At 38.5% G+C, this 26,638-nt stretch overlaps 2 protein-coding genes across 2 annotated transcripts in view; one reads left to right on the top strand and one right to left on the bottom strand.

Moving 5' to 3' along the window:
* The window catches only part of RYR3 (ryanodine receptor 3), a 633,352-nt gene extending 608,532 nt beyond the window's left edge, over positions 1-24,820 (top strand). The window contains exons 96-105 of the mRNA XM_036736677.1: positions 8,581-8,623; positions 9,150-9,277; positions 9,799-9,859; positions 10,364-10,510; positions 12,339-12,473; positions 15,007-15,163; positions 15,862-15,926; positions 16,674-16,774; positions 22,750-22,801; positions 24,702-24,820. Coding sequence (XP_036592572.1) covers positions 8,581-8,623; positions 9,150-9,277; positions 9,799-9,859; positions 10,364-10,510; positions 12,339-12,473; positions 15,007-15,163; positions 15,862-15,926; positions 16,674-16,774; positions 22,750-22,801; positions 24,702-24,797 — 985 coding nt within the window. The 3' untranslated portion in view covers positions 24,798-24,820. The remainder of the gene's footprint in view (positions 1-8,580; positions 8,624-9,149; positions 9,278-9,798; positions 9,860-10,363; positions 10,511-12,338; positions 12,474-15,006; positions 15,164-15,861; positions 15,927-16,673; positions 16,775-22,749; positions 22,802-24,701) is intronic.
* A 973-nt stretch (positions 24,821-25,793) lies between these two features.
* AVEN (apoptosis and caspase activation inhibitor) overlaps positions 25,794-26,638 on the bottom strand; it is a 220,991-nt gene continuing 220,146 nt past the window's right edge. The window contains exon 6 of the mRNA XM_036736676.1: positions 25,794-26,340. Coding sequence (XP_036592571.1) covers positions 26,222-26,340 — 119 coding nt within the window. The 3' untranslated portion in view covers positions 25,794-26,221. The remainder of the gene's footprint in view (positions 26,341-26,638) is intronic.

Here is a 26,638-nt window from a genome sequence, read left to right as displayed (position 1 = left end):
ACCTCCACCCCCATCTGCCCTCCCCTCCATCATCACCCCACCTTTTTTTTTTTTTTATCTTCCTCCCTCTTCTTTCCTGTGGGGTAAGATACCCAACTGAGTATGTATGGTATTCCCCCTCAGGCCAAATCTGATGAGAGCAAGGTTCACTCATTCCTCCCTCACCTGCCGTCTCCCCTCCTCCCATAGAACTGCTTCCTCTTGCCACCTTTATGCGAGATAATCCACCCCATTCTATCTCTCCCTATCTCCCTCTCTCAGTATGTTGCTCTCTCATCCCTTAATTTCATTTTATTTCTTTTAGATATCTTCCCTTCATCTTCAACTCACCCTGTGTCTGCTCTCTCTCTTTTACATATATATACATATATATATATAAAAACACACACATATATATACACATACATACATATACACATAGATATATACATACATACACATTCACTTATATATATATATATATATACATAAACATATATATACACATATATATATGCATATTCCCTTGAACTACCCTAATACTGAGGTCTCATGAATCATACACATCATCTTTCCATGTAGGAATGACAACAAAACAGTTCAACTTTAGTAAGTCCCTTGCAATTTCCGTTTCTTGATTACCTTTTCATGCTTCTCTTGATTCTTGTGTTTGAAAGTCAAATTTTCTATTCAGTTCTGGTCTTTTCACTGAAAAGCTTGAAAGTCCTCTATTTTATTGAAAATCCATATTTTGCCTTGGAACATGATACTCAGTTTTGCTGGGTAGGTGATTCTAGGTTTTAATCCTAGCTCCATTTACCTCCGGAATATCGCATTCCAAGCCCTTCGATCTCTTAATGTAGAAACTGCCAGATCCTGGGTTATTCTGATTGGGTTTCCACAATACTCAAATTGTTTCTTTCTGGCTGCTTGCAGTATTTTCTCCTTGATCTGGGAGCTCTGGAATTTGGCAACAATATTCCTAGGAGATTTCTTTTTGGGATCTATTTGAGGAGGCGATCGATGGATTCTTTCAATTTCTATTTTGCCCTGTGGCTCTAGAATATCAGGGCAGTTCTCCTTGATAATTTCTTGAAAGATGGTATCTAGGCTCTTTTTTTGATCATGGTTTTCAGGTAGTCCAATAATTTTTAAATTCTCTCTCCTGGATCTATTTTCCAGGTCAGTGGTTTTTCCAAGGAGATATTTCACATTATCTTCCATTTTCTCATTCCTTTGGTTCTGTTTTATAATATCTTGATTTCTCATAAAGTCACTAGCTTCCACTTGCTCCAATCTAATTTTTAAAGTAGTATTTTCTTCAGTGGTCTTTTGGACCTCCTTTTCCATTTGGCTAATTCTGCCTTTCAAGGCATTCTTCTCCTCATTGGCTTTTTGGAGCTCTTTTGCCATTTGAGTTAGTCTGTTTTTTAAGGTGTTGTTTTCTTCAGTGTATTTTTCAGTATTTTTTTGGGTCCCCTTTAGCAAGTCATTGACTTGTTTTTCATGGTTTTCTCGCATCCTTCTCATTTCTCTTCCCAATTTTTCCTCTACTTCTCTAACTTGCTTTTCCAAATCCTTTTTGTGTTCTTCTATGGCCTGGGGCCAGTTCATGTTTTTCTTGGAGGCTTTTGTTGTAGGATCTATTACTTTGTTGTCTTCTTTAGGCTGTATGTTTTGGTCTTCTTTGTCACCAAAGAAAGAATCCAAAGTCTGAGACTGAATCTGGGCGTGTTTTCGCTACCTGGCCATATTCCCAACCAACTAACTTGATCCTTGAGTTTTTCAGTGGGGTATGACTGCTTGTAGACTAACGAGTTCTATGTTCCATGTTTGGGGGGGAGGTGCCAGCTCTGTCAGACCCGCACTACTCCTTCCCCAAGAACCCCCAGTCCAGACTGGGCTTAGATCTTCAGCAGGCTGTTGCACTCCTGCTCTGATCCGCCACTTAATTCCACCCACCAGGTGGGCCTGGAGCCGGAAGCAGCAGCAGCCGTAGCTGCCCCACCTCCGCTGCCCCTTGGGCTGGAAGCCAAACCGCGAGCTCCTTCCACTCCCACAGCTTTTCCCACTATCCTTCTCCTCAGTCTTTGGTGTTTGTGGGTCGAGGGGTCTGGTAACTGCCGCAGCTCACATATTCAGGGCGCTAGGGCCCCCTCCGCCCAGCTTCTGGTCTGGATGGTCCACACCGCTCAGGCTGGGCTCTGCTCTGCTTCGCTCTGCACTCCGTGTGGAATAGACCTCACCCAGAGATCATCCAGGCTGTCCTGGGCTGGAGCCTTGCTTCCCTCTGCTGTTCTGTGGGTTCTGCCGTTCTAGAATTGGTTCAGAGCCATTTTTTATAGGTTTTTGGAGGGACTCGGGTACGGAGCTCACTCTAGTTCGTGCTTACCAGCCACCATCTTGGCTCCGCCCCCCATCTACCATTTAAATTTTTAAAAGAAAAGTTAAATGAGTTACAGGAAGAAATAGACAGTAGAACTATATTAGTAGGGTATCTCAACTTTCCCCTCTCAAAGCTAGATAAATCTAACCATAAAATAAGACAGAAATCAAGGAGATCAACAGAATCTTAGAAAAGTTAGATGCACTAAACCTCTGGAGAAAATTGAATTGGAATAGAAAGGAATATTCCTTTTTCTCAGCTGTACATAGCACCTTCAGAAAAACTGAATTACTAGGGCATAAAAGCCTCACAACCAAATGCAGAAAAGCAGAAATACTAAATGCACCCTTTTCAGACCATAATGCAATAAAGGACCATGGAAGCATGGGTTAAAAGTCCACTGGAAACTAAATAATCTAATTCTAAAGAATAAGTGGGTCAAAGAGCAAATCATAGAGAAAAGCAATAATTTGTTAAAGAATACAACAATGAGAACATTCCAGAATTTGTGGGATGCAGCCAAAGCAGTACTTAGGGGGAAATTGATATCTCTTAATGCGTAAATTAATAAATGAGAAAAGACACAGATCAATGAACTGGGCATGTACTAAAAATACTAAAAAAAAAAAAGAATTAAAAATCCCCAATTAAACACCAAAATAGAAATCCTTGAAATTAAAGGAGAGATTAATAAAACTGAAAGTTAAAAAAAATTGAACTACTAAATAAAACTAGGAGCTGGTTTTATGAGGGAAAAAAAATAATAAAATAGATCAACCAGTGGTTGATTTAACAAAAAAAAAAAAGAAAACTAAATCACTAGTAATGAGTGACAAGGGTGAATGTGTACCACAAAGGAAGATGAAATTAAAGCAATTTTTAGGAGTTATTTTGCCCAATTATATGACAGTAAAACTGACAATCTAAGTGAAATGGATGAATATTTACAAAAATATAAGCTGCCCAGATTAACTGAAGAGGAAATAGAATACTCAGATAATCCTAGCCCAGAAAAAGAAATTGAACAAGTCATCAATGAGCTCCCTAAGGAAAAATTCCTAGGAACAGATGGATTTACAAGTGAATTCTACTAAACATTTTAGGAACAATTAATCCCAATACTATATGACATATTTGAAAAAAAATTGGTAAAGAAGGATCTTACCAAATTCCTTTTAAAACATATGAGTTTGACACCTAAACTAGAGAGAGCAAAAACACAGAAAGAAAACTATAGATCAATTTCCTTCATGAATATTACTGTAAAATTTTTGAATAAAATGCTAGCAAGGAGATTACAGCAATATATTATAAAGATCATACACTCACCAGCAGGTGGAATTTATACCAGGAATGCAGGGCTGGTTCAATATTAGGAAAACTAAAATCATCACACTAATAAATGGAAAAAAAGCCTTTTACAAAATATAACACCCATTCCTATTAAAAACACTAGAAAGCATTGGAATCACTGGAGCCTTTTTAAAAATGTTAAATAGTATCTAATTAAAACTAAGAACAAGGGTTATTTGCAATGGTAATAAACCTGAAGCTTTCCCAGTAAGATCAGGAGTGAAGCAAAGATGTCCTATCAGATGATCTAACATTAGAAAATCACAAGTGCTGGAGGGAATGTGGGATAAATGGGACACTAATGCACTGTTGGTAGAGTTGTGAACTAGTCCAACCACTCTGGAGAACAATTTGGAACTATGCCCAAAAGACTATAAAATTATGGCCCATCAATAACACTACCAGGTCTGTATCCCAAAGAGATCAAGTAAAAGGGTAAAGGACCTATTTGCACAAAAACATTTATAGCAGTTCTTCTTGTGGTGTCAAAGAATTGGACATTGAGGGGTTGTCCATCAACTGGGGAATGGCTGAACAAGCTTTGACATATGATTGTGAACTATTGTACTGGGGGATAGTTTCAGAAAAAACCTGAGAAGACTTATATGAACTCATGCCAAGTGAAGTGAACAGAACCAGAAGAACACTGTAAACACTATGAAAGACTTAGCTACTCTGATCAAGACAGTGATCCAAGACAATTCCAAAGGACCCGTGATGAACAATGCTATCCAACAGAGAGAAAACTGACAAATGTTGAATGCTATTTGAAGCATACTTTTTATTTTATTTTTTTAAAATTTATTTAACATATTTAGTTTTCAGCATTGATTATCACAAGAGTTTGGATTACAAATTTTCTCCCCATTTCCACCCTCCCCCCCACTCCAAGATGGCATATATTCTGGTTGCCCTGTTCCCCAGTCAGCGCTCCCCTCTGTCACCCCACTCCCCTCCCATCCCCTTTTCCCTTCCTTTCTTGTAGGGCAAGATAAATTTTTACGCCCCATTGCCTGTGTATCTTATTTTCTTGTTGCATGCAAAAACATTTTTGTTGTTTTTGAACATGTGTTTTTAAAACTTTGAGTTCCAAATTCTCTCCCCTCTTCCCTTCCCACCCACCCTCCCTAAGAAGTCAAGCAATTCAACATAGGCCACATGTGTATCATTATGTATAACCCTTCCACAATACTCATGTTGTGAAGGACTAACTATATTTTGCTCCTTCCCAACCCATCCCGCTTTATTGAATTTTCTCCCTTGACCCTGTCCCCTTTCGAAAGTGTTTGTTTTTGACTACCTCCACCCCCATCTGCCCTCCCCTCCATCATCCCCCCCATTTTTTTTATCTTCTTCCCTCTTCTTTCCTGTGGGGTAAGATTCCCAATTGGGTATGTATGGTATTCCCTCCTTAGGCCAAATCTGATGAGAGCAATGTTCACTCATTCCCCCCTCATCTGCCCTCTCCCCTTCTCCCACAGAACTGCTTCCTCTTGCCACCTTTATGGGAGATAATCCATCCCATTCTATCTCTCCTTATCTCCCTCTCTCAGTATGTTCCTCTCTCATCCCTTAATTTGATTTTATTTCTTTTAGATATCTTCCCTTCATCTTCAATTCACTCTGTGTCTGCTCTCTCTCTCTCTCTCTCTCTCTCTCTCTCTCTCTCTCTCTCTTTCTATATATATATATATATATATATATATATATATATATATATATATACACACACACACACACACACCATAGATGTATACATACATACACACATAGATATATACATACATACACATTCACCCACATATATACATAAACATATATGTATGCATATTCCATTCAGCTACCCTAATACTGAGGTCTTATGAATCATACACATCATCTTTCCATGTAGGAATGTCAACAAAACAGTTCACCTTTAGTAAGTCCCTTGCAATTTCTGTTTCTTGATTACCTTTTCATGCTTCTCTTGATTCTTGTGTTTGAAAGTCAAATTTTCTATTCAGTTCTGGTCTTTTCACTGAGAAAGCTTGAAAGTCCTCTATTTTATTGAAAATCCATATTTTGCTTGGAGCATGATACTCAGTTTTGCTGGGTAGGTGATTCTAGATTTTAATCCTAGCTCCATTGACCTCCGGAATATCGTATTCTAAGCCCTTCGATCTCTTAATGTAGAGGTTGCCAGATCTTGGGTTATTCTGATTAAGTTTCCACAATACTCAAATTGTTTCTTTCTGGCTGCTTGCAGTATTTTCTCCTTGATCTGGGAGCTCTGGAATTTGGAGACAATATTCCTAGGAGATTTCTTTTTGGGATCTACTTGAGGAGGTGATCGATGGATTCTTTCAATTTCTATTTTGCCCTGTGGCTCTAGAATATCAGGGCAGTTCTCCTTGATAATTTCTTGAAAGATGATATCTAGGCTCTTTTTTTGATCATGGTTTTCAGGTAGTCCAATAATTTTTAAATTCTCTCTCCTGGATCTACTTTCCAGGTCAGTGGTTTTTCCAATGAGATATTTCACATTATCTTCCATTTTCTCATTCCTTTGGTTCTGTTTTATAATATCTTGATTTCTCATAAAGTCACTAGCTTCCACTTGCTCCAATCTAATTTTTTTTTTATTTTTTATTTTTTTCCAATCTAATTTTTAAAGTAGTATTTTCTTCAGTGGTCTTTTGGACCTCCTTTTCCATTTGGCTAATTCTGCCTTTCAAGGCATTCTTCTCCTCATTGGCTTTTTGGAGCTCTTTTGCCATTTGAGTTAGTCTGTTTTTTAAGGTGTTGTTTCCTTCAGTGTATTTTTCAGTATTTTTTTGGGTCCCCTTTAGCAAGTCATTGACTTGTTTTTCATGGTTTTCTCGCATCCTTCTCATTTCTCTTCCCAATTTTTCCTCTACTTCTCTAACTTGCTTTTCCAAATCCTTTTTGAGCTCTTCCATGGCCTGGGACCAGTTCATGTTTTTCTTGGAGGCTGTTGGTGTAGGCTCTTGCACTTTATTGACTTCTTTAGGCTGTATGTTTTGGTCTTCTTTGTCACCAAAAAAGAATGCAAAGTCTGAGACTGAATCTCGGTGCATTTTGCTGCCTGGCCATATTCCCAGCCAACTAACTTGACCTTTGAGTTTTTCAGCGGGGTATGACTGCTTGTAGACTAGAGAGTTCTATGTTCCACATTTGGAGGGGAAGTGCCAGCTCTGCCACACCAGCACTGCTCCTTACCCAACCCCCAACCCGGACTGGGCTTAGATCTTCAGCAGGCTGTTGCACTCCTGCTCTGATCCACCACTTAATTCCTCCCACCAGGTGGGCCTGGAGCCGGAAGCAGCAGCAGCCGTAGCTGCCCCACCTCCGCTGCCCCCGGGGCTGGAAGCCGAACCGCGAACTCTTTCTACTCCCACAGCTTTTCCCACTAACCTTCTCAGCAGTCTTTGGTGTTTGTGGGTTAAGGAGTCTGGTAACTGCCGCAGCTCACTGATTCAGGGTGGTAGGGCACATTCCGCCCGGCTCCTGGTCTAGTTGGTCCGCGCTGCTCACACTGGGCTGTGCTCCGCTCCACTCCCAGCTCCCGGCTCCGTGTGGGATAGACCTCACCCAGAGACCATCCAGGCTGTCCTGGGCTGGAGCCCTGCTTCCCTCTGCTGTTTTGTGGGTTCTGCCGTTCTAGAATTGGTTCAGAGCCATTTTTTATAGGTTTTTGGAGGGACTCGGTATGGAGCTCATACTAGTTCCTGCTTACCAGCTGCCATCTTGGCTCCGCCCCCCCCCCAAGCATACTTTTTAAAAACTTTATTTTTATTGTTTTATTTTGTGTTTTCTTTTGCAACATGGCTAATATAGACATGTTTTGCATGACTTCACATGTATAACCTATATCAAATTGCTTGCCTTCTCAAGGAGGGGGAATGAACGGGAGGGAGGGAGAAAATTTGGAACTCAAAATTTTTAAAAAAGATTGTTAAAAATTCTTACATGTAAATGGGAAATAATTAACAAAATAAAAAATAACTTAAAAAAAAAAGAAATAGTGGGCTCTGTGAGCTGAAGGAAAAAAAAGTCATCTTCAGCATGGTTTGGGCTAGCATCTTCTCTCCCATGGGAGAGACAAAATAGGGTCAGCATCTCAAAGAAGTGCCACCCAAAGACGGGGTTCCAATTCCATTAATCCAACAGAGCCCACATGAGTTATGTTGAGGAAAGAGATAACAACAGTTCACATTTACATTGTACTATAAGGTTTGCAAAGTACTCTCCTCACAAAATCCTTTTGAGATTGGTTCTATAAGTATCATCCCCATGTGACAGATGAAGAAACTGGGCTTAGAGAAGTAAAGTCTTTTTGCTCAAGATCATGCAGTTTGTCAGAACTGAGATTTGAATCTAGCTTTTTCAAACTTCAAATTTAGGACACCCCCTGGAGTGCCCTATACATACATGTATATATATATATATATATATATATACACACACACACACACACACATGCCAACAGATTGCAGTGCCTCAAGGGGATCCTCTAGATTTCTCTCAAGCCTTTTGCTACTAGAATTAAATATCTAGCATACACCTATTCTTATCTCAAGTCTATTGCAGACTTATTCTTAACCATTGAGTTAATGGAGGAAAACAACCCAGAAGCCAGTTCAGAGTTACCAGAGGAGAAATGAACAGACCAGAGGTAAACCCTAAAAAGTCACTCAAAACATGCAACCTTCACAAACCAAGCCTTTGCTCTCTAAGGCAGAAGGCTCCAGAATTGAAAAGCCAAGATCAAGATCCCTGAAAGGTCATTACAGTCATTTCATCAATCTAGATGGTTTGCCTGATGTTGAGAACTTCCTCCTCTCTTTCTCTCTCTGCTACAGGTCTTTTCCTAGCAACTACTGGGACAAGTTTGTAAAGAGAAAGGTATGCTCTATTAGTAGGGATGGATTATCTTGCCATAATGGAAATCTAAGATGATATTTTTTTTACCTGGTAGAATTTGATGTGATTTCATTACTCCTGGGAAAAGTAATCCATGAAAGGAACTGTGTTCATGAGTCTGCATGTGCAAAATGATGGCTTTGTTCCTAGACACCCACATTCTGAAGAGTGCCTACACTTAATTGTGATATTTTTATTTACAGTCATTGTCATCTTTTGCAAAACAACCTCTTAACTCTCTCCACAAAAGGGAAAATATCAGCTGGGATATATGGCAGTTTTTTCATATAAAAGTTGTGGAAGCTTAATTTTCCATCATGTTTCTTTTTCTCTTCATCCCTTTTCATTTTGAGTCCTTTCCTGACTCCATAGAAAATTCAACCATGCTTTATAAAATCCCAAGAGATATTGAAACACAATCATCCAGTCCCACTGCCTCATTTTAAAGCAGAAAGTGGGTGGTAAATGTGTGACTGTCAGACTTATTTTGTCTTCCTTTCTTTTTCAGGTGATCAACAAGTATGGTGACCTCTATGGAGCAGAGCGTATTGCTGAACTTCTGGGTTTGGATAAAAATGCCCTGGATTTTAGTCCAGTTGAACAGACAGAACCAGAGGAGGCTTCTCTTGTGTCATGGTACTTAGATGAACATCTGTAACTAAAGAAGTTTGGTTAAAGCTGAACCATTTTTTCTCCCAATCCAACAAAGTTGAGTGGTGTTTTCATTAGTGTGTAGCCATTAATTATTTTCAATCATAGGAGAGCCAAAGGGGAAAAATGGTTAATAAGTAATTTTAATACCTGTTTCACGTGCCCTTTCATCCCCCTTCCTGATTTAAGGTATCCTGTCAAGGCTTTGGTTAATTATATGTGTAAGATATATAAAGGTGGGGAGGGGAAGGAATCCATGATAAGAACAGCTTTGGAAAAGTTAAAGATATCAGGTTCTTTGTGTTTAGGAATTACAATTTTTGAAAGTCCAGTTGAAAGTACAGGATTTCTAACTGAATCATTCAGCATCTCCAGAGGAAAATATATAACTTGATAAAACTCTGAGTTGTGTTTCAGTTATTAAACATGGGAGAAAGAGGTTAACTTCCTCATTAAACACCTAACTCTTGACATTTATGAGTTTGAAATTATTTGGTCCTCTTTAGGCTGAGCTCCATCGATATGAAGTACCATATCTGGAAGCTGGGAGTTGTTTTTACTGACAATGTAAGTTTTAATTGCTTAAAGAAAAATAAGATTCTGCTCATTACTCCAATGAGTACATATATAGAAATCATCCTTTTAAAAAGTCCAAATCAGAAGCTCAAGAAGCCCTTTGGGGTAATGGGCATCCAAATAATGGAATAAAGGGTACTTGGAAAGATTGGATGGATTTCTTATCAGAGGATGTGGACCCAAAAGCCACCCAAGGATGCTTCCCCCCTCCGTTTACAGAACAAGGAAAGGCAAAGTTAATCCCCCAAACTGCTTTATTTGGCATTCTTTATGGTATCTCATACAGAGAACCCCCAGACCTAATGACACAACCTCAAAATCTGTGCCCATGTAGTTCTTTAGTTTAATGATGAGACAATTGCCATCACGTCTCTAAAGTTTAGGTGTGATAATATTCAAATATCTTTGTCCGGTAGGTTTATCACAGCACATGGAAAAATTATTACAGGGTTTGAGGTACTACTTAACTTTTCTTCAATTGGACACTTTTCACAGTCCTTCTTATACCTGGCCTGGTACACAACCATGTCTATCCTTGGTCACTACAACAACTTCTTCTTTGCTGCTCACTTACTGGACATTGCAATGGGTTTCAAGACACTGAGGACAATTTTATCTTCTGTAACTCACAATGGCAAACAGGTATGAGCTACTAAGGAATGAGGTTTATAATGATGTGGAACAGAAAGAAAAATGAAGGACCTGAGAGTGGGGTGCAAAGAAAATATGGTATCTTCAAATGAGAGAGGAGTAGGTGATGGGATAATGTAATAAGCAATCTAAAAAAACAGTTAACACTCATAATTATCTAAAGAAAATATGAAATAATCTGTGCAAAGTACAAGTAACCAGAAAACACTATTTAAAAGTCAGCAATTACGATCATTCAAAGCAGGACCTTATCATACAACATTTTTTTGGAGGCAGTTGGGGTTAAATGATTTGCCCAGGATCACACAGCTAGTGTGTGAGGCGAAATTTGAACCAGGTCCCCCTGACTCCAGGGTCAGTGTTCTAACTACTGTACCTCGTAACTGCCCCTTTCTTCCCCCTTCAGATAACATTCTTGAAGTATGTGATTTCACACTATATCCACTTTCTACTAACAAAGCTCCTCAAACTTTGATGAGATTGGATATTTCCCCATAAGCCCAAGGTTGGCTTTTATTTTTGAAATCTCAGAGAGGCCAATTTGGAGAATTTATTGTTCCAACCGCCCACCTAACTTGTTTCCTTCCATCAGCTCCATACCTGTGACTAAGTATCCAAACTCACTAATCCTCCAAGTTTTGTGGGCTTCCCTAGAAAGGATGAAGAGTGAGGCAGGACCACACTAAGGCTGAGCAGACTTTCCATTTGTTTAAGGTGAAAGAGATATGGAATATAAGAAAACAGTATGATACCGTGGAATAATAATAATAAATAGATAAACAGAATGTAGCACTTGAATATTTGCAAATATTATCTCATTCTTTCCTCACAACAGCTACAAGAAGCTTTGTTGTTGTTCAGTTGTTTCAGTTGTGCCCAACTCTTCATGTGACCCCATTTGGGGTTTTCTTGGCAAAGATAATGGACTGGTTTGCTCTTTCCTTCTCTAACATTTTACAGATGAGGAAACTGAGGCAAACAGGGTTAAGTGACTTGCCCAGGGTCACACAGCCAGATTTGAACTCAGGAAGATGAATCTTCTTGATTTCAGGCCTGGTACTCTATCCACTGCATCACCTAGCTGCCCTAGCCAAGGGAGGTACTTGCTATTATCATCTCCTTTTTACAAATGAGGAAACTGAGGCAGAGGTCAAGTGACTTTTCCAGGGTCACACAACTATAAAGTCTCTGAAGCAGGATTTGAACTCAAATGTTCCTGACTCTTCATCTGGTGCTCCATCTAATGCACTACCTGTACGAGTCAACAGAAGGGTTCAGTTCAGTTTTGTCACTCCTGGCCTCTGTGACCTTGGGCAATTTATATCATCTTTTAGGTCCTCAGAACTTGATGATCTCTAAAATTCCTTCCTCTCAGTGAAATCCTCCTCACTGTCCATAGAATGGAAGTTTGGTGCTGACTCAAGGAACTTTGAATATTCCATGAAAATTCCTAAGTCTTGCAGAAAACTGTTTTCAATTGTATTTATTTAGTAAACATTAAGTACCTACTATGTGCATTCATATGGATTCTTTTTTCCTCATCTGCCTCTCTACTTTATGGTCCCATTTTGGGGTCTTTCCTCTTTTTCCTGCCCCCTCCCCCCCAAACTCTCTGACTCTCCTTAGAACCAATTACCCAAATCATTACTATATATTTTCATCTCTTTTTCTTTTTGGTCCTTCCTTGCCCTCTCTTTCAAGGACAGAAACAATTATTTGTCTTTGAGCTCTGCCTAAATAAGTCAGAGAAGACATAAGAAAAACCATTAAGATAGAAAAGAGTCTAGTTCCTTTTCCTCTTTTCTCCTCCCATGTCCAGCTGGTACTGACTGTGGGACTTCTGGCTGTTGTTGTTTATCTCTACACTGTGGTGGCTTTCAACTTCTTCCGAAAGTTCTACAATAAGAGTGAAGATGAAGATGAACCAGATATGAAATGTGATGACATGATGACGGTAACAAAACTGTCTTAGGCTCTGCCTTGTTACACCATCTCCCTGGAAAATAAGGGTCTGTGGGTGGGTGTCTTGGAGAGTCAACTGGGGGAGCTTGGAGTTACACATTATAAGTCTTACTAAAAGTCTTAAGAAATTTTGGTAACATAAATTTTATAAATAACTTTCTTTGACCACTAATCAAATTCTGACTGAGAAGACCACTGCAGATTGATGAGTCATTAGTCCAAATTTATCTACAAAAATAAAGCAACTCTGGAAATGGAGCATTTTAACCAATAAGTTCATGTGGTCAATCTTTAGTCCTGGGTCTCCAGGTGCCGGGGGCACAGCCTTTTGACTTTAGCATTTTTTGCTTACTGAGACATTCTAAAGAAGTTCGATAAGTTCTTTGCATGACAAAAGCAACAATCATGAAAGGGTGGGATGGTTGGTTTCAGGGTATATTCCCCAAAGGGAGAAAAAGGAAAAAGGAAAAAAAGGAAAAACCATGATTGAGCCAGGAGGTAGTAGATCATTGGAGTCGTCAAGTCAAGTGCAAGGAAGAAAAGATGTACCCATTATGGGGAAGTGATCTAAGTAATAATGCTGGCCTCTCCAGTATATCTTACCTATATTATGAGTATATGTCCTAAGTGAGATAGTAGCTGAAGAGACTTACTTTCTTGGGGGAAAGTGGTCTTACAAAGCTGAAGCTTGATCTAGTTCTTGGAGTTCTTAAGCTAGAGACCATGGGCCCTCAGGAGGTTCTTAAATAGATTTACTGGGGGAGGGGACTATCAATTTTGATATGAAAAAAAAATCACATCTTTATTTTCACTAACCTCTGAGATTTAACATTTCTTACTGGACTAGCAATAAGACTTCTTGGTCTTGGCCCTATGCTCACCGCTGTTATTCTTGGACAAATCGCTTGACTTTTCTAGGCTTCAGGTTTTCTTATTTGTCAAATGACACAGTGGACCAGATGAAAAGTCTTTTCCTATAGCACCCAACATTCTAGGTTCTAACCCCTATAATGCCAACCACTTTTTAGAAAGCAAGTATGGAGTCACAGACCAGTCTTCATTCCATGAGCCTCACTATCTCTCAACCCAAGGCTACTCTTTAAGCAGGAGTTGTTTTCTTCAGGGGGAAAAAAAAAGCGCTGCAACCTTGCTGACAGAATAGGAAGATTACAGTCAGCAAAAGGGTTGTTTTTAAAATGCCTAAGTCAAACTATGGACTCAATGAGACTGTTATACTGTAATATTTTTTTCTGATACTCTGTAATCTCAGAACGAAACATGGGATTACTGTGCACCCCTTCATGGATAATTCAATTAATAAAAATCTCTTCAGACAATCCTTTCATAGAACCTTTTTTTAACCTCTGAATAGACTCTACAAGACCAGATAGTGTCTTAGATGGCAGATGGCAAAATAAAATTGTTGTACCACTAAAAGTGATATTTGATCTGCTTCTGAAAACAATGTATTTTAAACCCTGACTAGACTTCAACACTATTTAAGTAGCTAATGGCAGTGAATCACTAGTGTTATATTGGCAAGAACATCAAAGAGTGTATTCTAGAGCATTCACCCCATGCATCACCTGAGTGGCAATTTCAGAGTATCCATTGAGTTCTGGCCTAGACCTCACCTGTCAAGGGCATCCTGAACACTGCATACTTACTTTTTTTTAATCGAACTTTTCTAGTTTCCTTCTCTTTTAAAAACCACTGAAGAAAAAGACAGCATTACCAGTCTAGGACTAGTAAGTAGACACCAAGACTAATAATAACTACAGAAGTTTTATCAACTTTTTCAGCATGAAGATGACAGATATCCATGCTTCAGAAACTTAATGCCTAGTTCTAGTGGCTAATTTTCCTTAAGGAATGCCACATACTTTAAAAATTTGAGACATTGTTCTGGATTTTGACCATGCATAAAGTTTTAATTTTTAAACAGAATGACTATAGGAACTGACACCATCACACCTAGATGCTACTAAGTTAGTTAGTACTAGGGGGATTTTAACCTCCCTACTTTTTACATAAAGACAATGCAATATGCATATTAAATCTTGCTGAATATGGGGTGGGGGGTAGTAATTTTCTCACCACAATCTCAATGTATGCTAAGAATTGGCAGACTTTGAAAAGTGGATATTGTGCCAAGATCTGATTACACTGGGGTAGGAGGAGGGAATTTCAGCCCTATGGCAGCCTGCTCTTTGAGTGGCACATCTGGAAACAATTCTGATGAGTAGTGGCTGGGTAGAGGAAAAAGCGGCGGCCAACCTTCACACCAATAAATATCATCACAGGCACACAACCTAAGTTACAACTTAAGCCATACATAAAATTCAATTTCTTTCACTGGCTATCTTCAATAGGGTGCTTAAATCTCAAATAATGAATTTTATCTGAAAGCTCTCATCCTTAATGTTGCCATCTTCTAGTCTAATCATGCACATCACCTGTTTTGGTTTTTAAAAATACTCCTTTTTCATCATAGCTTACACTGTCAAACCCTCTTCTTTTTCTAGTGTTACCTGTTCCATATGTATGTTGGAGTAAGAGCTGGGGGTGGCATTGGAGATGAAATTGAAGACCCTGCTGGTGATCCTTATGAAATGTATCGGATTGTCTTTGATATCACATTCTTCTTCTTTGTGATTGTTATCCTACTGGCCATCATTCAAGGTAGGATTGGCAATGATTTTGAACATGGAAAGGGTCTAATAAAACTCAGACTGTATCTTTGGATGTATATAAAGGATAAGTTGTTAGAACTTAGCTTGTGAATGTATTATAATTTGTTACTATATTATTTAAGGTTTATTCATAGACTCTATCCATAGACTCTACACAGATGCTCAGTGTCATTGATGGGTCACTTAGAAACATCCCTATGCCCCCAGTGCTGGTAATTATTGATTATTCCAACTTAACCAATGAGGCAGCTGAGGCCAAGAAAAGTCAAAAAAAAGTCAAGTTCTTTGTCAAGACATTAATAGTGATGAATTTAGGCTTTATTGCCTCCTTTTTCTACTGTATTAGGGTAACTCTTGTTATCCCTTGCCTCCAGCCTGATTTGTATGGAAGTATTTCCAAGTAGCTGCTGAATAGGAAGACAGTTTTCTAGATATAAATTCATATTGCATGATAAGTACAAGTGAGTGAGAATCATATCCAGCATTCATCTATAAAGCAACAAGGTTTCTGTTTTTTAAAACATGGATGGATTTTTTTTAAATTTTCATGCTTATCCATCTATGGTAGTAATCCTAAGACCTTTGATGAAAAAGAAGTAGAACTTTACCATTTCCTCAGCTCTGGCATAACTTAATGCATGTGCATCATTTGTGGGACTTTAATTCTTTTTATAATTAAAATCCCAGGTCTGATCATCGATGCCTTTGGAGAACTAAGAGACCAGCAAGAACAAGTGAGAGAAGATATGGAGGTATGCTTTATAAACACAGTCTTAGAGTATAGAGTAGAGCTTTAGAACTGAAAAGGATCACAAAAATAAGCTAGTCACAGAGGGCTGAAATGAATTGCCTAGAGTCACATAGGTGAGCTAGGAGTAGAATAGGACTAGAAGCCTGGTCTCTGACTTTAAGACTCATACGCTTCTCACTTCCTTATGTTATCTCTCTCAAGTTCAACTATGTAGGCTTCTTTGTCTATCCAGAACCAACCCTATATACAATTATGAATGAGATAAAGCTTATTTTAGTGTCCTTTTAAGTGGCCCTCTTCTACCATCCTCCAGTGCCCTCATAGGATCATTTAGAGCAGGGAGGAACCTTAGAAGTCATGTAGTCCAACCCTTCTCATTTCACAGATGAGGAAACTGAGACCTACAGAAGTTAAGTGATTTGCCCAAAATAACACAGGATTAAAGTGATAAAGATCTGAACCTAGATCTCCTGACTCTAAGTCTTCATGTTACTTTCTGGATGCCTGCAGTGTCCCACCCAGGTTTGCCTACCCTGATAGCTTCCTGGTGTTCCAAAGCACCTTTTCCTCCCAACTGTGTTAAAATCCTCCAGGAGGTATTTATATTTTAAGAGCAGTTTACTAAACCTCAAACAGTGAAAATTTGTAAGAGATATTTTAGGGCCTCCTTGAAATATTTTGTGTAGTGACCACTTATCAATAGGGCCACCATTGCTGGTATTTTTATATCCTCTTCCTTTTTCTCTAGACTAAATGTTTCATTTGTGGGATTGGCAATGACTACTTTGATACGACTCCCCATGGTTTTGAAACACATACGTTACAAGAGCACAACCTAGCCAACTACTTGTGAGTACTTTTTTTAGATGTGGCATTTTTATAGAGGGGAATTTGGACTAGAACAGTAGTAATTATTCAGTAAATATTATTAAGCACCTAAGTACTTGGCTCTGGGGATAAAAGTATAAAGAATTAAGCAATTAGGTTACCTTCTAATGGAGCATTCTGGAATCAAGTATCATGATAAAGAGCTAATTATAGAATGTCAAGTTTTTACAACTAGTAAATCAAGGAAGGAAAATTCTGTTGCCTGAAAATCCTGTTTCTCTATTTCTGATAAAAAGATTAGCTGTCTTACAACCAACCACAGGCATACCAACCTTTTTTTTTCCCCATGAAGGCAGGGTATTGGTATGGGATTCACTTCCTCAGACTGAATGGCCTCAACCCCCAGGCTTCTCATAGAGATGGAGATGGGTGACTGACTAACTAAGAAAGATGTGATTGTTACTAACAAGAGAAGAGTAGTGCAGATATTTCTATGTATGCTACCATTCCTCTGGAACAGGGGTTCTTAACCTTTTTTGTAACATGGACCTATTATTAGTCTGATGAAACCTGTGGACCCCCTTTCAGAATAATGCTTTTAAATGCATAAAATAAAATAGATAAGACTGTAAAGAAAATCAGTGATATCAAAATACAGTTATCAGTTTAAAAAAACCCAACAGGAAAAGATAGAGACATTCTATTTAAAATAACTGCAGACAATATAAAATATTTGAGTCTCCCTGTCAAGACACACACAGGAAGTATATGAACACAATTTACAAAACACTACAAATAAAGACAGATCTAAATAATTGGAGAAATATTAATTGCTTGTGCATAGGCTGAGCCAGTATAATAAAAATGACAATACTGCCTAAATTAATTTACTTATTCAGTACTATATCAATCAAACTACAAAAAAAAACTTTATAGAGTTAGAAAAAATAATAACAAAGTTCATCTGGAGGAAGAAGAGCTCAAGTATATCAAATCAAGGGAATTAATGAAAAAAAATATAAAGGAAAGCTGCCCAACAGTGTTGCCTAACAGTTAAGTCATGTCCAACTCTTAGTGACCCTATGGACCATAGCACACCAGGCCCTTCTATGTTGTTTCCATGACATCGTCTATCCAATCTCATCCTCTGCCCTCCCCTTTTTGCCTTCAATCTTTCCCAGCATCTGGGTCTTTTCCAATGAGTCCTGCCTTCTTATTGTATGGCCAAAGTATGTAAGTTTCAGTATTTGACCTTCCAACAAATAGCCTGAACTAATATCTTTAACTATTGACTAATTTGATCTCCTTGCTGTCCAAGGGACTCTCAAAAGTCATTTCTAGTACCACAATTTGAAAGCCTAACAGGACCCGACCTCAAACTATTCTACAAAGCGGTAATCATCAAAATACTTTGGTCCTGGATAAGAAACAGACTGATCAATTGAACATATTAAGTATACAACATACTGAAGCAAATGAACACAGTAACCTAGTGTTTGATCAACCCAAAGATTCCAGTGATTGGGACAAGAAGTTACTATTTGACAAAAGCTGCCAGGAAAATTAGAAAGTGGTCTGACAAAAACTAGGAATAGACCAACATCTATCAAGATAAGCTCAAGATGGATTTATGATTTAGATATATAGGGTGATAGCATAAGCAAATTATGGAAGCACAGAAAACATTACCTGTTAGATCTTTAAATAGAGGAAGAGTTCATAACCAAACAAAAGATAGAGAGGAACACAGGAGATAAAATGGATAATTTTAATTACATAAAATTTAAAAGGTTTTGCACAAACAAAATCAATGCAATCAAAATGAGAAGGAAAGCAAGAAACTGTTGGGGGAAGGGATATACAGTGAGTTTCTCTGATAAAGATCTCATTTCATGTGTGTATGTGTGTGTATATATATATATTTACATATGTATGTAACTGAGCCAGATTTATAAAACTCAAGGCTGTTCCCCAGTCAAAGGATATGAATAGGCAGTTCTCAGAAGAAATCAAAGCTATCAATAGTCTCATAAAAATGTTCTAAATCAGAGAAATGCAAATTAAAACAACTCTGAGGTACCACCTCACAGCTATCAAATTGGTTAAGATGACAGAAAAGGAAAGCGAGAAATGCTGGCAGGGATGTGCGAGAGTAGGTACACTTAATAATATACTGTTGGTGGAGTTGTGAACTAGCCCAGCCATGCTGGAGAACAATTTGGAACTATATTCAAATGGCCATAAAACTGTGCATACCCTTTTTGGCTCAGCAATACTGCTACTAGGTCAATACCCCAAAGGTATGAAAGAAGACCAAAATAAACAAAATACTGAAAGCAGCTCTTTTTGTGTTGATAAAGACTTAGAAACTGAGGGGGTGCCCATCAATTCGGGAATAGCTAAGCAATTATAATTGTGATAGAATACTGTTGTGCTGTAATAAATGATAAGGGGATGGTTTCAGAAAAATCTGGTTAGACTTATATAAAGTGATGGAAAGTAGGATGAGAAGAATCAGAACAACAACATACACAGTGATAGCAATTGCACAGATAATCAACTGTGGAAAATTTAGCTACTCTGATCAAATACAGCAATCCACAACAATTCCAAAGGACTCATAATGAAAAATGTATCTACCTCTAGGGAGAAAACTAATGAGCTCTGAGTGCAGATTAAAGCATGTTTTTTTTCTCTTTATTTTTCTTGAGGTTTCTTTTTTCACAATAAGGCTAATGGGGAAATATGTTTTTCATGATTTCACATGTGTAGGAAGTATTATATTTTTTGCCTTCTCAGTGGGTGGAGGAGGGGGAAGACAATTTGCAACTGAAAGCAGAATGAAAAAGAAAAAAAAAATCACAAGCCCCAGGTTAAGAACCTCTGTTCTAGGATATGATTTCCTCCAGGGCAAACATATTTATTAAGCTGCTTCTACATGAAAGCCATTGTGTAAGAGGTGCTAGGGATAGAAAGGCAAAAACAAAATAATATCTGGGACTCAACTAGACGTACTTGAGCACAGAGAGCAACCTATGCTCAGATTAAGTAAATAGAAGGTCATTTCAGGAGGAATAATAGCTAACTTTTATTTGTTTTGATGTCTGCAAAGTACTTTTTTACATTATCTAACTGATCTTCATAACAGACAACTGTGTGACTTAGGTGCTATTATTTATTCTCATTTCACAAGATGAGGAAACTGAGTTTGACTGAGTTGAAGTGACCTGCCCAGAGTCACACAGCAAATAAGTGTCTAACACAAGATTTAAACTCAGATCTTCCTTACTCAAGTCCAATATTCTTTCCATTGGAAAACACTGAACAACTTGGATGGAGATGAGAAATCAGGAAAGGCTTCCTATAGCTCCCTGAGCTGAGACTTGAAAGAAGTGAATTGTGGCAGGAGTGCATTTACAGGCATGGGGGATACTAAGTGGAGAGAGGAAATAGATTGTATAAATAAAAGGAGGCCAGTTTGGCTGGCATGTAAAATAAGTGAATGGTAAAATAAAGCCAGATTATGAAGAGTTTTAATTGCCAGGCTTAAGAGTTTGCTTCTTCTCCTAGAGGTAAATGGGAGCCAGTGAAGTCCTTGAGCAGAGGAGCGGCAGAATTGAAACTTTCATTTTAGCAAGATTATTTTGGTAGCTAGGTAAAGGATGTACTAGAAAGAAGAGAGACTGAAAACAAAAAGACCAGTTAGGAACCTATTGCAATAGTCCAGGCAAGAGCTGATGAAAACTTATAGTACGTAGAAGGCAAAGGGAGATGAATAGCAAGACCTGGCAACTGAGTGAATAATGGGGGGCTACGGGGAGGAGGGGTAGTAAATATGAGGAATCAAGGATGATTCTGAAGTTGCAGACCCAGTTGACTGGGAAAATGATGGTGCCCCCAGAAGAAATAGCGAGGTTTAGGATAAGGGGGCAATAAATTTGAGATGCTAGTCAGACATGTGACAGCAATATAGAACTAAAAAAAAAACTCAGGAAAGAAATTCAGACATCATTTAAGTAGAGTTGATACTTGAATCTATGGCCCTTGATCTCATCATCTCTGCCCTCTGAGAGTTTGTCCCCTTGATCACTCTCTCAGGTCTCATCTTCAGTCTCTTCTCACCCACTGACTTCTTCCCTCCTCCTACCCTGGGAGATCATTAACTAAAGGGAAAGAAGGAATTGGAGCCTAGGAAATAAACCTAGTATAGGTCTTTGAGGGACCTATACTTCTTGGGAGATGGATGATGATCCAGCAAAGGAGAGTGAAAAGAAACATTCAGACCTTTAGGAGGAGAGAACAAAGAAAGAGCAATACCATGAAAATCCAAAGAGGAGATAAAGTATTATCAGTAGAGAGGTAAGGTCAGAAGCCAAATTTTAAAGCACTGCAAAATGAGTGAGAGATAAGGTAATACAAAAAACAAACATAAATTATTCTAGGAGTTTGACTGTAAAGTGAAGAAGACATATAGGATGATAATTTGAGGGAAAGGTGGGACCAAGTCAGTTTTATGTATAGGGAGACCTTGGAAAACTGGCAGGTAGCTGGAAAGCATCTAATACTTAAGAAGAAAGGGAATGATAAAAGGGCAAGATGCCAGAAGAAATGGGGAGGGGAGGGGATCAAGCGGCCAAACATTAGAGTTGAATGGCAAAGACAAGGGCCATTTGAAGGAAAGTAAATTGGGTCAATATAGATATTGTTTGAGGCAGAGTATGGAAGGAGGAACTAATGGCCTATATGTTCTTAGCAAAGTATAAGGTGATGTGCTGAGATTGAGCTGGAAAAGGAAAATGGGTTTGGAATGGCCATTCAGAAGAAATTAAGGAAAAGAGCAGCCAGCACTGGAGAAGGTGGCCAGATATGCAGGTTCTTCCTAAGAAAGTAATTGCCCTCAGGGCCAGAAAATGGGATAGAGTACGAGGTGAAGAGATCTAGGATCAAGGATAGTTTGCCAACAGTCATGCAGAAGTTCTAGGAGACACAATGGACTACAGAATAGAGGAGGGTAAGTACTGGGGAGCAGTGGGGTTATGGTAGAGAGTTAGGAAGTCAGTGAATAGACATGAACCCCAAAGTTAGAGATAAGTGGGAGCAGGAGCTGGGACTATGCCTACCCTAGGAATACAAGGGTGGTGACTTCAGCTTCTAAGGCCTGGTACTCACAACAAGGTGATAGTGGCGGGAGGTTCTAAGCCTCTGGTTCAGTAAATAACTGATGTTCAGGTTTTCCAAACTGAACTCATATTTACTGCTAGTTTCATTCCAAGATGATGGACAATGAGACATAACCAGAAGCCATTTCCCAAATGGAATAAATATATATCCCCCAATCTCTGAATTCCCAAAGCATAGGCCTTTCAATGGGCCTTTGTCTCCCTGGGGTTTGGGATCTCTGATTGTTCTAAGGTTTTCAAATGGAAAGACCCCCTGAGAGCTGGACTAAACTAATACTCAGTTTTAACTCTGTAGCTGCATCCCAGGATGGAGAAAGGAACACACCCAAAAGATATCCTGTATGTGGAGCAAGCATAAGCTCCTCCCCTCCTTAGCTTTGGTGTCCTTAGGCCTGAGATCTCAGAATGACCAAGTCCTCCTTTAAACAAGGCTTTATGAAAGAAATATCTTTATGGTCAAGAACTATCTCCTTCCCTACCTTATCCTGAGCTTCAGTATCCCATTTCACATATTGCCTCTAACGTTTGAGAAAATGGAAAGCAGGTATTCTTCAAAAGAAAGTTGAGTACTCTGATTTTTGAGGTTTAATAATTTTTTTTTCATTTGAAAATAAATTCTTGAGTCCTTAGACCTTATGACCTCTTTCTGTCCCTTACCCTAGTTGTGAAAGGGATAAAGAAAAGGTAAAGAAGACTTTAGGTTCATGCTGAAACACACATATAAATATACACACTGGTTTAAGCTAACTTTGGTTTCCTGAATTTCAACTGATATTCTTTCCCTTTGTTTTTCTACTTGTCTTGTTCTTATTTCAGGTTCTTTCTGATGTACCTGATTAATAAAGATGAAACAGAACACACAGGTCAGGTGAGAGAAATTATGTTTTTAAATATCATTCACATTGTCTGCTTAGGCTAATGTAAGTGTGTATACACACACACACACACATGCAGAGTCTTCCTGAGGAATAGGAAAAGACTACTCAGTTCCCTTAAAGCATAAATGAAGGTTGGTTGTTCATTTATCATTTATCTCCTTGGTTAAACTCATCTTTCAATCATGAACTCTTTGTGAATGTATCTCTGTTATTTTATCTTTAATTGGGTGGGTCTGTAAACTAAGACCTGTGAGAAGTCTTAAAATAAGAAGTGTCACTCGTATTTAACTTCTTAATCCTCACTAGTTCCTTTTCCTGCCCCCATGCTTTTTTCTAGTAAGGGACATAAGATTCATTTCAGGGTTCAGTAGCACCATCCGCCCCTTCTGTGCTTTAGCCTTAAGGAGCAGTAGCAGAACCAGAGTTGGATAGAACTGTCCCCCATGATCAGGGATGAGAAGAGCAAGCAGGAAATGGATCACATAATAATCAGAGCAAAGTTGGATGAGAGAATAAGAGACAGACTTAGGTATTGAATGAATGAGAAAATATTTATAGAAGTGCTTCTCATATGTTAACCACTGTGCTAAGCTTTATGATACAAAAAAGGGTGAAGACAGTACACTCAAATAAGCTTACATTCTAGCGGGGGAGCCAGTCTGCATAGAGGAGTTTGGGTTTGGAGAGTTGTGATTATTGGACAATTTATACAGTAACAGTAAATATTGTAAGGATAGCAACATAGTGAATAACTACAGTTCCAAAGGACTCATGATGAAACGTGCTATCCACCTCCGGAGAGATAACTGAAGGACTCAGAGTACAATTTGAAACAACTTTTTCTTTGGCCATGGCTAATGTGAAAATTTGTTTTGCATGACTATGTATTTGTAATGGGTTTTGTTTTTCTTGACTTCCCAATGGGTGGGAAAAGGGGTAGGATAGAATTTGGAACTGAAATAAATAAAATTTAATTTTAAAGTAATTAAAAATTAAGATTAAGGAAAAAAGAGAGAAGCTATCTATTTGGTGAGTGAAATCATTGGGGAGTGAACTGGCATGCCCTTTCTAGTTCTAATGGCAGTGCTGATTTGATTATGGTTCCAAAACTAAAAAATGGAGTGGTATGGACCCAAAGGCAAGGTGCTTGCCATAAACAGGAAGAGAATAAAACATGGCTGGGCCGTGCCTGTGGACCTGTATCACATCAACAATAACCACAGAGGGGTCCCAATTCAGAAAAGGAGAACACATGAAGAATTGAAACATGAGAGGGAGAAAAGAGGTGGGTGTATATGCATGAAAAAGATGCATCCAGGAAAAGAATTCTGTGTCTGACAGAATCATCTGTGACTAAGTGTGAAGGAAGAATCCCGAGAAGAAAGATGGGAAGAAACCAAAACAAACCCATGTCTGAAGCCATGGGAAACTAGCACATACACAAACAAGGAGCTAGGTTGTTCTCCACACTTATACCCTCCCATCAGCCCAGGGTGCCATCACATAACATCTTCCACTTCCTGGAGAGCTGGGACACTTTAGATTGTACAAAGAGTTAAAATGATTCTTAATGGTAAGTGTAGGCACAAAAAGGAAAACCTGAGTTCACATTGTTCTTACATATAGGCATGTAGGGTAGGGGCATCTGAGAAGAATTAAAGTCATAGGGGTCATCAAAGTGGACACGTGATGGGGATAAAGTATAAGGGGGGCCAGTATAGCTTTCCTGTTTTCCCATTATGAATGTCAGGTTCCAACAAAATTCTATGATGTCTAAGTCTCACCCACAGTGAAAAGAGAAAATAAAGCTGAGAGAAAAATGAAGGTAATGGAATGCACGTATGTGGAACAAGAATGTAAAACAGGTATCCTTTGTTCAAATTATTTCAGGAATCTTATGTCTGGAAGATGTACCAAGAAAGATGTTGGGATTTCTTTCCAGCTGGTGACTGTTTTCGTAAACAATATGAAGATCAGCTCGGATAACTGAGTAATGAGATAAAAGGAGGTACTACATAAACGGTCAACTCTCCACAAAAGGAATTCTGTGCCACACCCATGTATAGCACTTCAGCAGTCATGTTTGAGAAACACTTCTTTATCAAGAACCTGTCATAAATCTTTGACTTCTGAAATTGATTAGGCTTTTTGTGCCTAACAGACCTCCGCTGTGAGACTTACAAAATCTATACTTAAGGAAAGAATCTGTGTCAAAAAACTTACTTTCGAATTGTAAACAGAGTTAGGTTACTGGCATGGTTTTGCATCCCATCACCCTTTATGGGTTTGGAAACAGTCAAAAGGGCTAAAGAAGATTTTTAGTCTTAAATGCACAATATCTGAAACTTTAAAAGAACCTGAATATCAAGTGATGATGTCTCCATTTGTTACTCATGGTCTGAACTTAAAAAATGTTTTAACTACAGTCAATTTTTCCCATGGTATTTGCTAGTGAATGTATCCGGATACAGCTCGAAAAGCTTTAAGCAGTTAAAGAAATAGAGAAAACTCAACACTTTATCGACACTGAAATATCGATTAAGTGCCTTAAAATTTCTGTAGACATAGCTATGCAAGTTTTTTATGTTAGTGTTTTAGATGGAAAGTTTCATTAATTAGTTGTACTGCTCTTCTATTTTAATGTATGAAACTGCACTTGAAAGTTATCCATTCTATATGATCCTGTTGATAGCAGCTAGTCAGTAGCTGTTATTAGAAGAAATGTACTGTATCAGAAACTGGAAATCTAAATCTTATGCCAAAATCAAGCAATGCTTCATGGTCCTTTGTAAGTAGTGAATCTGCTACATTTAGGCATTTTTCCTGAAATAAAAACGAAGTGCCCCTGCAATAAAACATTACAAACCAAAGCCCAGTATGGCCTCATCTAATTTACCACTTACTCTGCCTATGGCCATAACATGAAAAATGAGAGAAATGACATGAGGCAGAAAAGACCCAACACCCAGGAGGAGGAAAAAGTAGTTTTACCAGCATTTATAATTTATTTTTCCCAAATGCATATAGGTACCAATCATAACTTGTTCTTGTCACATCCTGTTATTCAGCAGCACCTAATTTGCTGTAAACAAACACTGGGGACTAGGTGGAACCCGGATTTTACTCAGCAGATGGGAAGCCCATGGGATAGGAGATGGCATTCCACTTGCTTAAGAAAGTTGGGTTATTAGAATTCTATGCCAGAAAGAATGACTGGAATGAGCCTCTGTAATTTATTATGCCAACTGTTGTCTGAAATATAGAGGGAGGCATACTACCATAACCATGCTGGAAACTGATTTGGGGGTGTGCTATAAATAGCTCTTCCTGAAGGATTGCCTCATTCACAGTTTTCTTTTAATCCACCCATAAGTAACAGGTCAGCTCCATCTCTGCAGGCATTTTTTTCTTTAAGAAATCATGCTGTCCAGCCAATCTTCAAGCTCTTCCTCAGTAACATTTTTGGATGTACATGGTGGTAGCTCAGATTCCAAACTCTTTTCTTCAGTCACAGAGAGTTTTTCAGGAACTGGGGAAATAAAAACAATATAACATTTCACTAATCTGTATCTGAGGATTAGTAAGGTTTCCCTACAGTTTGTTCCATGATACAAGTTGGCCCTCTTTTGTGCCTTTTATGCCATGTATATATAAATAAATGATTTTTTACTGATGCAGATCATTCCTGCCCTCCTGAAACAGAACATCCAAGCAAATGAGGACTAAGTAGGCTAAAGTTGTATAATTCTAAAACTGAGGTTCACAAATTCCCCTTTGTTGAATCAATAGCCAGATGATATCTCATCCTTTTCCCTTGAAGCAACTCT

The sequence above is a fragment of the Trichosurus vulpecula genome, chromosome 8, assembly GCF_011100635.1.
Source record: "Trichosurus vulpecula isolate mTriVul1 chromosome 8, mTriVul1.pri, whole genome shotgun sequence".
NCBI lineage: Eukaryota > Metazoa > Chordata > Mammalia > Diprotodontia > Phalangeridae > Trichosurus > Trichosurus vulpecula.
Note: the sequence above shows the minus strand (reverse complement) of the source record. Positions and strands in the feature narration are given on the sequence as shown.